Raw genomic sequence first — 16,685 nt, 5'->3', positions numbered from 1 at the left:
TGATATTTAATAGCAAACTGTCAATTGAAGGCCACATTTTAAACCTTTGTAGACTTACATTTTTTATCTTAATAATGGGCTAACTTTGACATGCTATCATTGTCTGATGCAGAAAAGTCTATGTTTGTATGACCTCTAAGTTAGACTACTGTAATGCATTACTAGGTGTCTGCACTGTAGGCCTAATAAATGAACTTCAGCTGGTTCAAAATTCAGCTGCTAGAGTGCTTTCTAGAACAAAGAAATATGATCATTTAAGTCTGGTTTTGTCAGCATTGCATTGGCTCACAATTGAATATTGCATACATTTATAAATCTTATTTATTACATACAAATCCCTGTATGGCTTAGCTCCCCAGTATTAGAGGAAGCTCCTGGTGTGTTTTGGCCCATTTCCACTGAGTGGCACTGTACAGTTCGATACGCTTTTATGGCCGTTTCCACTGTCAAAAGGTACCAAAAAGCGAAGCGTACCCTACCACTTTTTGGGTTCCCTTTGCAAAGGGTACCTAGCATGACAAAAGGGTTCCATAAGGCGAAGCTAGATGCACAGCTGAACGCTATTGGTTCACAGAGAAACGTACCCCAGTGCATAGTCGGCGGGTAGCCAGAAGAATGAAAACAAAGGAACCGCCATTTTTAAATACACAGCTGAGACATTACACTGTGATAATATATATATACACAATATATATAATATATGCACAAATATACACAATACATATAATAATGAGCCATGGTCAACCCAAGCGCAAACAAACCTTGTCGTCTTGATGAACACACTGTAAAAAATGTTGAGTTCCACACCATAGATTTGTGTTCAGACTACATGAAAGAACAACAAGTAAGTTAGCTAATTCATTTTTTAGTTATTTGATTTTATTAAACATAAGACAATCAAGTCTATTCAAAACCTTAAAGAATTGAAGTAATTTGAACAAACAACAAACGTCATTTTTTTTTTGAGTGCAGCCACAAAGGCAAGAAGGACAAAATCTGGCGTGTCTGAGCAGTTTCACTTTCTCCAGAGAGCTTGCGATCACTTGCCGCACATCTTTGTTTGAAATAACTAACTTCTTGAGCTGATGATAACGTGCGTGAGATTATTGAAGTGCTTCTGACATCCGGTCCTTTCATAAATGAACAAATGCGAGAGTGAAGCAGAAAAAAAATAAAGGAGCAAATGATTCCTTCAGCAACCTAAAACATGAACAAACTGCCATGCTTAACTATTATCATTTCCTTTTGGACTATTATGAACTTGGACTCTGTAACAGAGGTTACATGTGCTGGTGAATATCAAAGATACAGATGAGAGGTTTGCACTGACTGTGGGCTATATTGCATATAGTTTTTCTAACAGAAATAAGGACTAAATGTATGCTGTGTATAGTTTTTCTGTAATTAGAAATATATCGGAAACTGTAAGGTTCTGTATGTGTTCGTGTACGTTACATTTTTGGTTTATTTTATATAATAGCAGACGTTACAGTAGGCTATTATCATTGATTTGACTTATAATCAAATCATGTTCATAGAAAGGTTAATAATAAACATTTACACACAAAAATGTATCTGTATAAAGCATCTGTTTTGTGAGCAGTGCTTCTTATATGATATGTGAGTGACCCGTGCAGCTTTACTTTGACATTTCCTTGAGTGAGAATGACGTTGACTGAAACTTTGTCATTTGTTTTGGCTGTGGAAATGCAAGCCTGATAAACGTGACTCGTACCAACCTTTACCATACTGTACCTCTCAGTGGAAACAGGCCATTACAGGCTCTCATCTACACTAAATTAATTCTGGACAATTGATTATTCAGAGAATGTCAAAATCAATTGTACGCAGAAGATTTCACATATCACATATCAGGCACCTAAACTCTGGAACTGCCTTCCTAGCACAGTTCGGAAAGCAGACACACTGTCCCTTCAAAAATACAGTTCTGTCCTGAATCTCTGCGTGCGCAGGTTAATAGATCACACTTAATCTGCTTCTAATTATTAAATAAATGGTGCAGGAGATTGGTTGCTGTCTCCTTAGCAGCCAATGAGCTTCCTGCTCAACTTTTTGAAATGCCTTTGTTGTTTAACAACGGCAATTTGCAGCATGTTTTTGTATGATGGCCAACTGAAAACATCACAAGACCGACAACTAGCTTTTACTTGACAATCTTTTACTCTCTTGTGCTTGGCTGCTCAATGCTTATTCAGGCATTTGTATGTTCAGTTCCAGCTCAAGGTATACAAATGCATTCATAAAAAAATGCAGTGTTGGTACACTGTCGGATACCACAAGGCTCAGTTCTTGGTCCCTTTTTACATTATATATGCTAATATCATTAAAAACAGAGAGTTAATTTCCAGTGTTAGGCCAATGATGTCTCCTCTTAACTTGATAATTTAGAATATTAATAATTAGATTAAAGTTCTGATGTCTTGTTTATTGGACTCAAAAATGTCTTGCGCAAAAACATGTAAGACTGCCTAAACTTTGATATATTTTGAAGGGTTTGTGTGTGATATATGATAGCAACCTGTCAATTGACAGCCACATGTCAAACATCTGTAGAACCACATTTATTTCATCTTAATAATGGGATAAATTTGACATGCTTGTTTAAAAGTTACAACAGAAGTCTGGTGCTCAAACACCACTTTTATCATATCCTCACCTTGGAATTATAAGGTTCTGTCTGCGTTCTGAATAATTTTGAGATATTGAGCTTCATTGTTTTCGCATTCAATAGCAAACAGGATGTGTGTAACATTTTTTTTTTTAATAAAAAGTCTTTAAATGTAAACAACTTATAAAAAACATCCCGTGATGTAAATAAGTTATCATTTCATAAGAATATGTCAATAACTCAATTTTGACAAAAATGTCAGATAGAACCTTATAATTCTAAGGTGACGATATGTTCAAATTGCTGCAGTACTATGACAATGCCACAAGTTATTGTATGTGCGCCTGCTCAAAGATTGAGGTGGGAGACTTTCTAAATTAGTGATTGGTTTTCAATATTTTGCTGTCACACTTGATCAGGGGAAAGCTCTGAATATGGAGATGTTTCCTGTCAAAAACACACCAGCCGGGTCACTTCTTTTATCATAAGTATTACTGTTAAATGAAATAAAGATATCTCATTTGTAGTAATGCTGTACTTTGGGCTTGTAAAATGGCAGTGTTGGTACAGTAGGCCTCTCTCCAGGCAGTCACATGGGTTGGTCTGTCTTTTACTCTTACTGATCAATGAAAACATCAATGATATAACAACTCTGAGTAGATTTGTGTTTTGTGTGTTATTAATATTGATGATATTCATGATTCTCCACTGAACCTTTCATTAAAGGTGTGAAATGTGTAAAGGTGTAAAGACGTCCACACAGCACTGATGTGATGCAACACTGCCTCACATACAATGAGTTCAGCTTTCATGTGTGACCTGTGAATTGGAAAAAAAGGCAATAATGACTGATACATCATTGATTCACTAACATTATTTACCTCCATCATCTCCAATGCTCTGCATGAACACACAGTATAATAAATATGGACATTAGAAACAAAAGAAACACTGATATCACTACTAGTTTTTCTTTATTATTCTTGAAAGTGATCTTATGTTTGTATGTAATTGTTACAATTAATAGTTTTAATAGTATCACATATAACAATATCTACCATTATGAGAAACAGCTTTAGCAGTTTAGCTAAAGCTCATGTTCTGTAAAAATATTGATCAGAGAGGATGCAAGCTGAAATATTTTGAGAGTTAAGATGAGTTTAGTTGTCTTTTTAAACCAGGGGTAAAATAAAGCATAAACCAGAGGATTCATACCCGAGTTAGCATACACAATCCATGTCAAAATGCTTACAGCTGTGGAATAGTTTACAGTTAATGTACAGATATAGTATGGAATCCAGCAAAGCAAATACACAAGCACAATGATTCCTAAAGTCAGAGCAGCTTTACTCTCAGATTTCCTCTTGACTGAACCCTCTGTTACACATTTACCACGCTTCATCAGAGAGTTTATAATCTTCACTTGCTGATGAACAACATAGAAAATCCTCAAATATAAAGTGATCATTATGAGGCAGGGGAAAATAAAACACATGAACAGATCAGTGACTATCCAACTAAAACTCATCATGATTAAACACTGCCCATAACACACGTCTGTTCTGTGTGAATTGTCAAAATATCTATTATAAATTATGAGAGCTGAGATATAAGCTGAGTAGCAAAGCCAGCTCAGACCGATACTCATTAGTGTGTTTGTCATGGTTATCTTCTGTGGGTACAGTAAAGGGTGACACACAGCCACATAACGATCAACAGCAATTAAAACCAAATTACTAAGAGATGCTGAGGGAATGACCCAAATTAAAATTAAAATGAATCCACAGACAGTTTCTCCAAAATACCAACACTTGTCAATCAGTCTGACGGCCTCCACAGGCATCACGATAAGGCCAATAAGCAGATCATTTACAGCCAGAGAGAGAATAATCATGTTGGTTGAAGTGTGAAGCTTCTTGAAGTGAGAGATGGAGATGATCACCAGCAGGTTCAGAAACACAGTCCATACCGAGAGCAATGAGACAAACACACATATTATGATATATCCATGAGTGGAGCGTTGTTCCTTCACACATGATGAGTTGATGTCAGGAAAGCAGTATTGAGTCTCCTGATGCTCTGTCTCATAGGCCATGAGTGAGTCTCCTCCTGTTAGGAGTTTGTTCTGCTCTCCTTTCTGTTCTTTCATTTATACAGTGTCTGGATCAGACTGACCAACCCAAATACCGCCTACTTTGATTTGTCAAAAAAAAAAAAGTTCTCCCAATCCACCCTATACCTCTTTTTTTGCCATTTTTTTTTCTTACCAGCTATCTGGAGCATTTGATGATTTTCACTCATATTTTATGGCCCTGAGAGTATTATATATTTATGAAAATAAAGAACCAAGCCAATATGCAGTACATACAGATAAGCCTAAAATTATTCTTAAATAGAAACCCGAGTTAACTGTTGGGTGCCTCGCCGAGCCCATACCAGTGCACCCGAAGGGCACCCAGGTAATGGATGGCGGCACTGGCGGTTTGGACAGTGACGCCAACCCGAAATGTCTTTTCCCTGGCACCAAATGAATAATCCAGACCTAGAATACCCTGCATCATACAGATGGGGTGGGCAACACTCACCTTTTTCATTGTTCATTGATGCCTGATGATCAAGCTGGTGGCCTCTATGCTGCGATATTAAAGTCCTCGTGCAGATGGGTGTCCCAGATGCCCCTAGGTTTTGGTGAGCTATCAATTCATCAAAAACCTGTTGTTAGAAACCTTGGGTTTTATTTTAATAGTGATCTGAAATTTAAATAAATAGTATATTCATTTGTTAAATCCAGTTTTTTTTCCATTTACGACTTCACAAAAGTGAAATAATTTCTCTCTTTTAATGACCTTGAGAAGGCGATCCATGATTTTATTTTGGGAAGACTTGACTATTGCAACTCTCTATATGTAGGTTTTGGTCAAAATGACCTAAAAAGATTGCAATTAGTACAAAATGCCGCTGCGAGACTTCTGACATGGACTCACAAGTATGAGCACATATCCCCAATTCTTTCCTCTCTGGGCTGGCTGCCTGTTAGGTATTAACTTTTGTTTTTAAATCCTTAAATGATCTGCCACCACCTTACTTACCAGACCTTCTACATGTGTATATAATCCTGGTAGGTCACTAAGGTCTTCTGATCAGTTTATTCTTTCGTTGTAAGCGAAGTGGGTATCGGGCTTTTGCTTTTATCGCCCCAAACCTCTGGAACAGGCTTTGAGCCCACATCAGACCTGTTCCATCTGTTTTTAAAAAGCGTCTGAAACTCCATCTTTGTTCTTTAGCATTTGAGCCTTTTTAATGTTGAGGGGTTTGTCTTATGTTTTAATTGTAATGCATGTGATGTAGGCTTTATTTTAATTAGCATTGATTGTTTTCAGCACTTTGGTCAACGTTGTGTTGTAAGTAAGGGTGTCACGATCCTCCACATCCTCGATTCGATTACATTTTCGATTCTAAAGTCTTGGTTCAATTCGGTTTTCGATTTGAAACCACAAGCTGTGCCATTTAAAGACTTTTATGCAATATAATATTATCTGACCTTTGTGCGCTGTGACAGGCATGAAGCTCTGTGTTGCTCTGAAGGTCCAGCAATCACAAGGCTACTAAAAGAGCACTGCTAAGACCTTTAATAACTTTCTCCCTCACATTATTGTACATGGAGGGTGTCACTATAGCTAGGAGATGCGTTCTACTTGGGATTTCGTAGCGCGGTTCTAGCACACTAATTAAGTGCCTAAAACTGGAGTTTTCTATGTTTTTGTGTTGCCTGCGGAGATGCCCTGCCATGTTAGTCATGCTGCCGATGGAATAATGTGGTATACTTACAAGGGTTTGGCGATGTCGACTGATCTGGCATTGTACGATGTCTAATATGAAACATCGCAATGGACGATGGCATCGTCGTCATATGCGGCGGTGAGTTAATTATGAATAATTAATTCATTCATAACGAATTAATTATTTGTAGCCTACCGTTTAAACTACCTGACCTACCTGATCTTTGTTTTACCCATAAACAAATCATACAGTAAATGAATAAAGATAAGTTACACACATAATTACCACCTGTCAATCACTTTTACTGGGGGACTCGTATAGACAGTAATCTGTGTCCTTATTTATAATGGCCTTGGTAAAAAAAAAAGGTGCACAACCAACAGGAACCAGCCAGCAGTATCTGAGGTGTTCGCTAAAATTACTAAGTACAAGTGAGAAAGTGAAAGACTGAAGCAGTCTACTTACCTGCTGACTGCCTGGACCCGCTGTCTTGAGCGCATGAAAGTGTGTGTGTGTGTGTGTGGTCAAGTCAGACGGTATGTGCGTTTTCAGTGGTAGTGATGAAGAAGGGCTGTTCAGAAATGCTAAACGCCAGTGTGGATGTGGATTGCTTTCGTCCTAAAATGCCATTCAAAAACTAAGACCTATTAGTGTAAACAGGGGCCGAGTTTGTATTTTTCACGAGCGGATTTGCAACGGGGGCAGGGCGGAGTATCGCGTACATAGCAGAGCTTGCAGTTTTTTTTTTTTTTCGTCGACAACACAAAAACTTTCAACATAACTCATTGGAAATCCAAAATACTTCCACACCGACAACTTCATTGAAAGAGGAGAGGGTTTAAGTTCTTTCGACAGGTCTCCTGCATCTGCATTTCAACAAGCACTTCAACAAGCATGTTTTTTTTTTTTCCGCTTGGCAAGCAGAGCTGAAGTGACATGAGGGCGTGGCAGCATCGACGATTCCATTTTTTGATTCGATAATCTAAATTGAGCATGAATTTCGATCGATTTAGATTTAAAATCAAAATCATGACACCCTTAGTTGTAAGAAATGTGTTATATAAACTAACTAACTAACTAACTAACCCCAGATAGTCCCTCGGTGAGGGGGCTGCTGGTCAGTGTACTGGCAACCATGGTGAGAGCCATTATCCACATATGGAAAAAACATGAAACAATGGAGAACATTCTCGGTTGCCTGATGGAAAAAAATTTATCCCAGAGCACAGCTACAATTCATCCAAAAACTGCAGGCCTAACTTGACTCTAGTTAAGGTGAGTGTCCATGAAAAAAGAGACTGGGCAAAAATGTTTTGCATAGCAGAGATCTAAGACAAAAAAACACTACTGAGCAAAAATAACATAAAGGCTGCTGTCAGTTTGCCAGAAGACATTTAGATGATTCCCAAGACTTTTGTGAAATTGTGGAGAGACGTGACAAAAGCTAAACCTCTTTAAACCTTTTTCTAATTAACACTGGATTTCAGGAAAAGAACACCAACAGTAAAATGTGGTGGTGATAGTGTGATGGTCTGGGGCTGTTTTGCTGCTTCAGAACCTGGAAGACTTGCTGCTATACAATGGAACTTGAAGGCATATATCATGGTATCATAACGATATAATGTGGCAATAAGATCATATCTATACTGTTTATAATAGAGACACTGTAAAAAGGTAATTCCCAGCCACTAGACTTTTCTGATAGGGTATTCTTATGTCATTGAGTGTCAGATGTGAAAGTATGTTGTGGTATGGTTTCGAATGTGATCCTCAAAAAAGGTAGAGGTAGGATTGGACCTTAGGGTGTACTCGCACTACGCTATCCGAACCGTGCCCAGGCCCATTTCCCGGATCGTTTGAGAAGTGTGAGTGCTCTGAATTGGGCTCAGGCGTGGTTCACTTGGCCGACCCTGGCCCTGTTGGAAGAGGTGTACCAGAACTCTGTTTACTTGGGCACAGTATGCTCGTAGTGTGAGTGCAAAGTGCGCCTGAATCCGAAACTGACGAGACGTGACTTTTAAAGATCTGTTTCATATGGATTTATGCTCCCTCACTGCACGACAGCTGCACCTTCAGCAAACCTCCTAATTCCTGAAGAACGAGGACTTTATGATTGTTTATTAGTGTCAAAAGGGGTTGATCTGTTCGGCGAAATATTTGACTGCGTGTCACTGCATCCCAAACGACTTAAATGATATAACGATATAAAGAAATCTCCACTGTGCTGAGCGAGAGTATGGCGTTTGCACAAAACAGCGCATCATCGCTGACATAAGCATGCCCAGGCACGAATGCGATGTGAGCAGGGTCTGTCGGAGGAGACGGGAGAGGGTACGAGCATGCTTCGGCCTGGTTGAAGGCAACTATACATAGTGTGAGTACGCCCTTAGTCTTAAAGTCTGGGCTTCTTCTGCTTGTAAGCATTGGTTAGTGGTGTCCAAATGGTAGATTTATGCACAACTGCAGGAGCAGGTTGTGCTCAAAACTTGGTCGTGGAGGGCCGGTGTCCTGCAGAGTTTAGCTCTAACCTAAGCCAATCATTAATCTTAATAGGTACACCAGAATCTTCCAGACTGATGTGTTTAGGCAAATTGGAACTAATCTATGCAAGACGCCAGCACTCCAGGACCAAGTTTGGGCACCCGTTCTCTAGAGGATTCTGTACCTTGAGGTTTCAGAGAAACCAGCAGCTTCAAAAATAAGTTTGCTGCTTTGTGATGACGTTTTAGCCACTGCTCTCTCAATCTGATAAATTTGTAGAGCAGAAACCAAAGTGTTGTGCTGTCACTCTTGATCAGGAGTTTACAACAAAAACAGAGCCTGACTTTATTTTCATTGTCAATCTTAAATTAGAAAATATATTTAATTTGTTGTAATGCTGCTGTGGGCTTTTGAAATGGCAGTGTTGGTACAGTAGGCCTCTCTCCAGGCAGTCACATGGGTTGGTCTGTCTTTGTTTACTCTTACTGATTAATGAAAACATCAATGATGTAACAACACTAAGGACCAATTATAATTGTTAAGATTTGTTTTTTATGTGTTCTTGATATTGAAGATCCTCCAGTGAAACATTCATTAAAGGTGTGAAATACTACAAACACATACACATACTGAAGTGATGCAACACTGCCTCAGAGTGAGGTCAGCTTTCATGTGTAATTCACTAATGTTATCTGAACATTATTTACCTCCAACATCTCAATGTCCAGCATAAACGCACAATGCAATAAATTCAGTAGTTAAGGAATATATTATGTTAATATAAAATCAGGTTTTAATTAATCCTATCAAATATAATAATATCTATCATTGTGAGAGACAGCTTTACCAGTTTAATTACAATTCATTTTCTATAAAAATATTGACCAGAGAGGATGCCGGCTCAAATATTTTCAGAGTTAAGATGACTTTAACTGTCTTTTTAAACCAGGGGTAAAATAAAGCATAAACCAGAGGATTCAGACCAGAGTTAGCATACACAACCCATGTCAAAACACTTAAAACTGTGGAAGAGTTTACAGATAAAGCACAGATATAGTAAGGAATCCAGCAAAGCATATACACTGACACAATGATTCCTAAAGTCAGAGCAGCTTTACTCTCAGATTTCCTCTTCACTGAACCATCCGTTACACATTTACCACCCTTCATCAGAGAGTTTATAACCTTCACTTGCTGATGAACGACATAGAAAATCCTCAAATATAAAGTGATGATTATCACACAGGGAAAGGTAAAACACACAAACAGATCAGTGAGTATCCAAGTAAAACTCATCATGGCTGAACACTGTCCATAACACATGTCTGTTCTGTATGAAGTGTCAAAATATCCATTATTAATAATAAGGACAGTGTTATAAGCGGAGTAGTAAACCCAGCTCAGACAGATACTAATCAACATGTTAGAGATGGTTATTTTCTGTGGGTACAGTAAAGGGTAACACACAGCCACATAACGATCGACAGCAATTAAAACTAAATTACTAACAGATGCTGAGAGAATCGCCCCAATTATTATTAAATTGAAACCACAGAAAGTGTCTCCAAAATACCAACACGTCTCGATCAGTCTGATGGCCTCTATAGGCATGACAAGTCCAATTAGCAGATCAGCCACAGACAGAGAGAGAATAATCATGTTGGTTGGAGTGTGAAGCTTCTTGAAGTGAGAGATGGAGATGATCACCAGCAGGTTCAGAAACACAGTCCATGCTGACAGCAATGGAAAAAACAAATACATAAAATTATATTCATGACTGGAGCGTTGTTTCTTCACACATGATGAGTTGATGTCAGGAAAGCAGTATTGAGTCTCCTGATCCTCTGTCTCATAGGCCATGAGTGAGTCTCCTTCTGTTTGTTCTGCTGTCCTTTCATTTATACAGTGTCTGGGATCAGACTGACCAACCCATGTACCGCCTACTCTGATGTAAAAGAAAAAAGAAAAAAAAAGTCCTCCCAGTCCATTCTGAATTAACTATCATATTGAAAGCCTGTTTGAATCTTGAATAGTGTTCCTTGTTTTTTAAAGCTAAATGTCATATTTATCATCTTATCTGTTTGTGTAAACCATTACATCAGGTTATCTGTTGTTTACTGGGGTATTGACCTGATTCTAAAATGCGGAAGTGCGCCTGTTTTCGCGATTGTCTTAGAACTTCCGATTCAGTCGCCTATGGGAGAAATGACAAGGAATAATAAACGGCAGAAAATGGGCAAACTACTTGCTCAACAAACAAATGTTTGCATGACTACACAGACCACGTAGCATAATATAATAAGAAAATATTAAATTGCAACATCAAGCAGCGTAACGAGCAGTTGTTAACGTCAAACAATTAATGGAAGTGAATGTGACCGGAAGTCGCGAGACAAAAAGATTCAAATGGCAGCGCCCGCTCGTCACCTGAGAATAAGGTGAATATTAGGCATGTATCAACATTTAAACCAAAGCAAAAAAATAAATAAAAAATGTCACCAACAGTGAGTATCAATATATAACAAAATATAAATACTTTAGAAGCAAAATAACAGGTAACTTAACTTTTTATACCATCTCTATCTTGTACACATCTTCATGCTTATTAAAAAAGTACAAATGTTTTACTGCAGGATCCTCTTTTGTAAAATATTTTGTTCATAAAGACTCGATTGTTTTCACAGATTTATTATAGCTATTTATTTAGCTTAATTAATTAACATAAATTATTTAAGTTATGTATTTTCGTAAATATCCTATATATTAACTTAAATAAGTCTTACAGACTTGATATAAAATAATTGTCATCATTGATTCTGACACCCCTATAAAGGTTTCTTAACAAATTAATTTTCTTGTCGGCTAAGTCCCTTTATTATACCGGGGTCGCCATAGCGGAATGAACCTTTTTTACGCAGCGGATGCCCTTCCAGCCGCAACCCATCTCTGGGAAACATCCACACACACATTCACTCACACACTCATACACTAAGGACAATTTAGCCTACCCAATTCACCTGTACAGCATGTCTTTCGACTGTGGGGGAAACCTGAGCACCCGGAGGAAACCCATGCGAACGCAGGGAGAACATGCAAACTCCACACAGAAACGCCAACTGAGCCAAGGATCGAACCAGCAACCTTCTTGCTGTGAGGCGACCGCAATATCTACTGCGCCACTGCATCACCGTTTCTTAACAAATTAGGTTTAAAAAAATGTCTACGATTATAAAATATTTTATTTTTCTGTCAAACTGTTTATGCTGAAATGTTAAAAGTGGCATTGATGTACCTGCTCTTTCTGGGAAATTTCTACTTAAAGTTTATCTCATTTATTTAGCTCCTTTTGTTCAAACTTTTCGGATTAAAATGCTTTTTTAAAAATGCTTTTATTATCCAAAATAACCCTATTTGGGGATATTTATTTCCTTTTTTATGTGCCCTCTTGTTTTCCCCTATATTTCTCATGCGTTTGTTATATAGGCTACTCAAATTTAAATTTTAATATCTCATTGTTTAAAAATAACCTACAGTTTGTAAAGACTGTTTTCTGTTTTATTTGTACTGTAAAACTTTTTTTTGTTATTGCAATAACATTGGTCATGACTAAAGTAGCTTTGAGCCCTGAAGTGTCCGCCTAACGGCTCCATTTTCAACTTCATCCCCGCCGTCGCTCTGCAAATCTCGTTGACCACCAGCTGTAGCCGTGCTTCATGTCGGACTGTCGGGGAAACCGGAGCACCCAGAGGAAACCCACACTAACACTGGAAGAACATGCAAACTCCACACAGAAATGCCAACCGACCCAGCCGAGGCTCGAACCAGTGACTCCCTTGCTGTGAGGCAATCGTTCTACCCACTGTGCCACCTTAATGCCTAGTTTAGTTCAGTGTGGTTTAATGTTCACGGCTGAATGCTATATTACTCACCTGCATCATGTGTTCCTCACCAAAGAATACTCGCATGCGCATCTTGCCTCCCTCATCAGTAGTATGCTCACTCACAGCGCACACATCTCGCCTTCCTCACCATAGTATGCTACTCATGCATCTTTTCTTTATTATATTTATTTGATGTTTATTAATATAGCATTTTACAATGTAAATTGTGTCAAAGCAGCTTAACAGAAGTTCTAGTAAACTGAAACTGTGTCAGTCCAGTTGAAGTTCAGTTTAGTTCAGTTCATTTGCTTTTCAGCTTAGTCCCTTTATTAATCTGGCTCTGCCACAGTTCAGTGAACCTTCAACTTATTCAGCATATGTTTTAGGCAGCGGATGCCCTTCCAGCTGCAACCCATCACTAGGAAACACCTATACACACTCATCCACACACATACACTACGGACAATTTATAGCTTACCCAATTCACCTGTACCACATGGACTGTCAGGGAAACCGGAGCACCCAGAAGAAACCCACACTAACACTGGGAGAACATGCAAACTCCACACAGAAATGCCAACCGACCCAGCCGAGGCTTGAACCAGTGATTCCCTAGCTGTGAGGCAATCGTTCTACCCACTGTGCCACCTTAATGCCTAGTTTAGTTCAGTGCGGTTTCATGTTCACGACTGAAAGTCCAAACACTGAAGAGCAAATCCATTGATGCGCAGCTCCACAAGTCCCAAACCAAGCAAGCCATCTTGTAGCCAAGACCCTGGTTGCAGCATCTCTGAGGCCCCGTTTACACTAATGCGTTTTATTTTGAAAACGCATAAGTTTTGCTACGGTTATGGTACACTACGCCGGAGTTTTCGAGCGCTAAAAGCGGAGCGTTTTGAAAATGCTGAAGAAGCCATTTTTATTCTAAAACGCTGCTGCTCCATCTCAGTGTGGATGGGGGAAAATGGAGACATCTGAAAACGGAGGCAGGGCTGCCGACATTCCCCTCTCTGATTGGGGCTCAATATTAAGTAGCCTACACACAGTTCAGTCCTGCATCCTCTCCTTGAAAATTCAGACTTCGCAAGTTTGATATGGAAAACTGACCCCCGAGGACATGTCGGGTAAATTTTCAAAGGAACAGTGTACAGTATAACCTTACTCACATCTCCCTGGCTACGTTGTTTCACTTTCTTAACAATAAAATACAAATATGAAGGAACTGCTATTTCCATTTTGATATTAACTTAACAGACAGCAGAAATGTTGAGGCGTTGTGCTGCATTTATGAGCGTCATCTTCACTGTATGCATATTTATAACAAAACGGAGCCTATGACTGCCTTCTTTCGTTTTCATTGAGAATACGAACCATACCCTCTCTTTTACTGAATATCAGATTTAATAATCAATAATGGCCAATATAAAAGTATAACATACAATAAGTTTATACATTATAGGAAATAAAAGCAAGCAATCAGTCAATATACAGCATGTACGTGGTTACATTAATTATTAATTTATCTCTGCGCTCAGCAAAAACACGTTGCCCGAGAACAAGTAATAGATTCAACAGACCAAAGTCTGGGAATATGTCCTTAGATATAGACAACAAGATGAATTTAATATCACGTTTAACAAATATAGTGAGATTAGATCCAGCGGGAGATACTTGATGAACACTCCGACTAAGTGCAGCTCTCATCTGGGTGGATAGGCTGCAGCGCTTGCCAGAGTGTGTGGGGTCATGTGATGTGCGTTTTCAGTGTTTTGGTGAAGATGGAGAGCTGTTCAGAAACGCTAGGTGAAACGCTGGTGTAGACGCGGATCGTTTTCATTTTAAAATGCCGTTTTAAAACTAAAACGCACTAGTGTAACAGGGCCTGAGACTGCAGCCAAATGAATGTGAGACAAGCACTTTATTGATGGTTGAATATATTTATTGATAGCATAAGCAGAAGTCGTCATTATATACCATAGTTTTTCATCTATTTCTGGCAGAATCTTGATCAGGTTTACAGACCCCAATAAATAAAAGACCTTTCTGAATTAGTGATTGGGTTTAAGGTTTCCGCTGTCAATCTTGATCAGGAGAAAGCTCTGCCTGTGGACTATACAAACTACATCAGATCCTTGTCACTTTTCCAGTATTAAACTTACATTACGATATATATATATATATATATATATATATATATATATATATATATATATATATATATATATATATATATATATATATATATATATATATATATATATATATATATAATTTGTTGTAATGTTGTACAGTGGGCTTGTAAAATGACAGTGTTGGTACAGTAGGCCTCTCTCCAGGCAGTCACATGGGTTGGTCTGTCTTTGTTTACTCTACTGATCAGTGAAACATCAATGATGAAACAACTCTGAAGACCAATTATTATTAGATTATTAATAGATTTGTTTTTCATGTGTTATTGATATTGTTGATCCTCCACTGAGCTGTTCATTAAAGGTGTGAAAAATTGTTCACACACACACACACTCACACACACAGAGCACTGAAGTGATGCAATAGTGTCTCAATGTGTTGAACAATGAGGTCAGCCTTCATGTGTGACCTGTGGATTGGAAAAATATTCAAGATGACCTAATAAAAATAGTCTGAATAGGCTAATACAACATTGATTCACTAGTGTTATCTGAACATTGTTTATCTCTAATGCCTAAATTGAACACAAAGTGTAGTATATTCAGAAACAAATGGAACAATGTCCTCCCTACCAATATTGTTTTAATGATCTTAAAAGTAATCTTTTGTTTATGTCATTATTTTATAGTATCAGTAATAAAATCTACCATAATGAGCAAGCAACAACAATGGCCAGTTTAATTACAATTCAAGTTCTGTAAATATATTGATCAGAGAGGATGCCGGCTTAAATATTTTCAGAGTTAAGATGAGTTTAGCTGTCTTTTTAAACCAGGGGTAAAATAAAGCATAAATCAGAGGATTCAGACCTGAGTTAGTAAACACAGCCCATGATAAAACATTTATAGCTGTGGAAGAGTTTACAGATAAGGCACAGATATAGTAAGGAATCCAGCAAAGCAGATACACAAACACAATGATTCCTAAAGTCAGAGCAGCTTTACTCTCAGATTTCCTCTTCACTGAACTCTTCATTACACATTTTCCACGCTTCATCAGAGAGTTTATAACCTTCACTTGCCGATGAACGACATAGAAAATCCTCAAATATAAAGTTATTATAATGACACAGGGAAGAATAAGAGACATGAACAGATTAGTGAGCATCCAACTAAAACTCATCATGATTGAACACTCTCCATAACACAATTCGGTTCTGTGTGAAGTGTCAAAATATCTATTATTAATTACTAGGGCTGTGATGTAAGCACAGTAGTAAAGCCAGCTCAGACAGATACTAATCAACATGTTAGTGATGGTTATTTTCTGTGGGTACAGTAAAGGGTGACACACAGCCACAAAACGATCAACAGCAATTAAAACTAAATTACTAAGTGATGCTGATGGAAATACCCCAATCAATATTAAAGTGAATCCACAGAAGGTTTCTCTAAAGTACCAACACTTGTAAAACAGTCTGATGGCTTTCACAGGCATCACAAAAAGTCCAATAAACAGATCAGCCACATTCGGAGTGTGAAGCTTCTTGAAGTGAGAGATGGAGATGATCACCAGCAGGTTCAGAAACACAGTCCATGCTGACAGCAGTGAAAAAAACACATACAAGATGTTGTATTCATGTTTGGAGTGTTTTTCCTTCACACATGAAGTGTTGATGTCAGGAAAGCAGTATTGAGTCTCCTGATCCTCTGTCTCATAGGCCATGAGTGAGTCTCCTCCTGTTAGGAGTTTGTTCTGCTCTCCTTTCTGTCCTTTCATTTATA

General features: G+C 38.2%; 2 protein-coding genes across 2 annotated transcripts; both read right to left on the bottom strand.

Annotated features, from left to right (window-relative positions):
- Positions 1–1,323: 1,323 nt before the first annotated feature.
- taar19d (trace amine associated receptor 19d) lies at positions 1,324–4,748 on the bottom strand. Its single transcript, XM_087271524.1, has one exon. It carries the CDS (start codon positions 4,722–4,724, stop codon positions 3,717–3,719), a length of 1,008 nt encoding a protein of 335 aa, XP_087127650.1. The 5' UTR covers positions 4,725–4,748; the 3' UTR covers positions 1,324–3,716.
- Positions 4,749–7,323: 2,575 nt separating this feature from the next.
- taar19g (trace amine associated receptor 19g) lies at positions 7,324–11,359 on the bottom strand. The gene has a single exon (XM_087271494.1). It carries the CDS (start codon positions 10,748–10,750, stop codon positions 9,746–9,748), a length of 1,005 nt encoding a protein of 334 aa, XP_087127620.1. The 5' UTR covers positions 10,751–11,359; the 3' UTR covers positions 7,324–9,745.
- Positions 11,360–16,685: the final 5,326 nt, after the last annotated feature.

This window comes from Danio rerio, chromosome 10 (genome assembly GCF_052040795.2).
Source record: "Danio rerio strain M-AB ecotype USA chromosome 10, GRCz13ab, whole genome shotgun sequence".
Lineage (NCBI taxonomy): Eukaryota > Metazoa > Chordata > Actinopteri > Cypriniformes > Danionidae > Danio > Danio rerio.
Note: the sequence above shows the minus strand (reverse complement) of the source record. Positions and strands in the feature narration are given on the sequence as shown.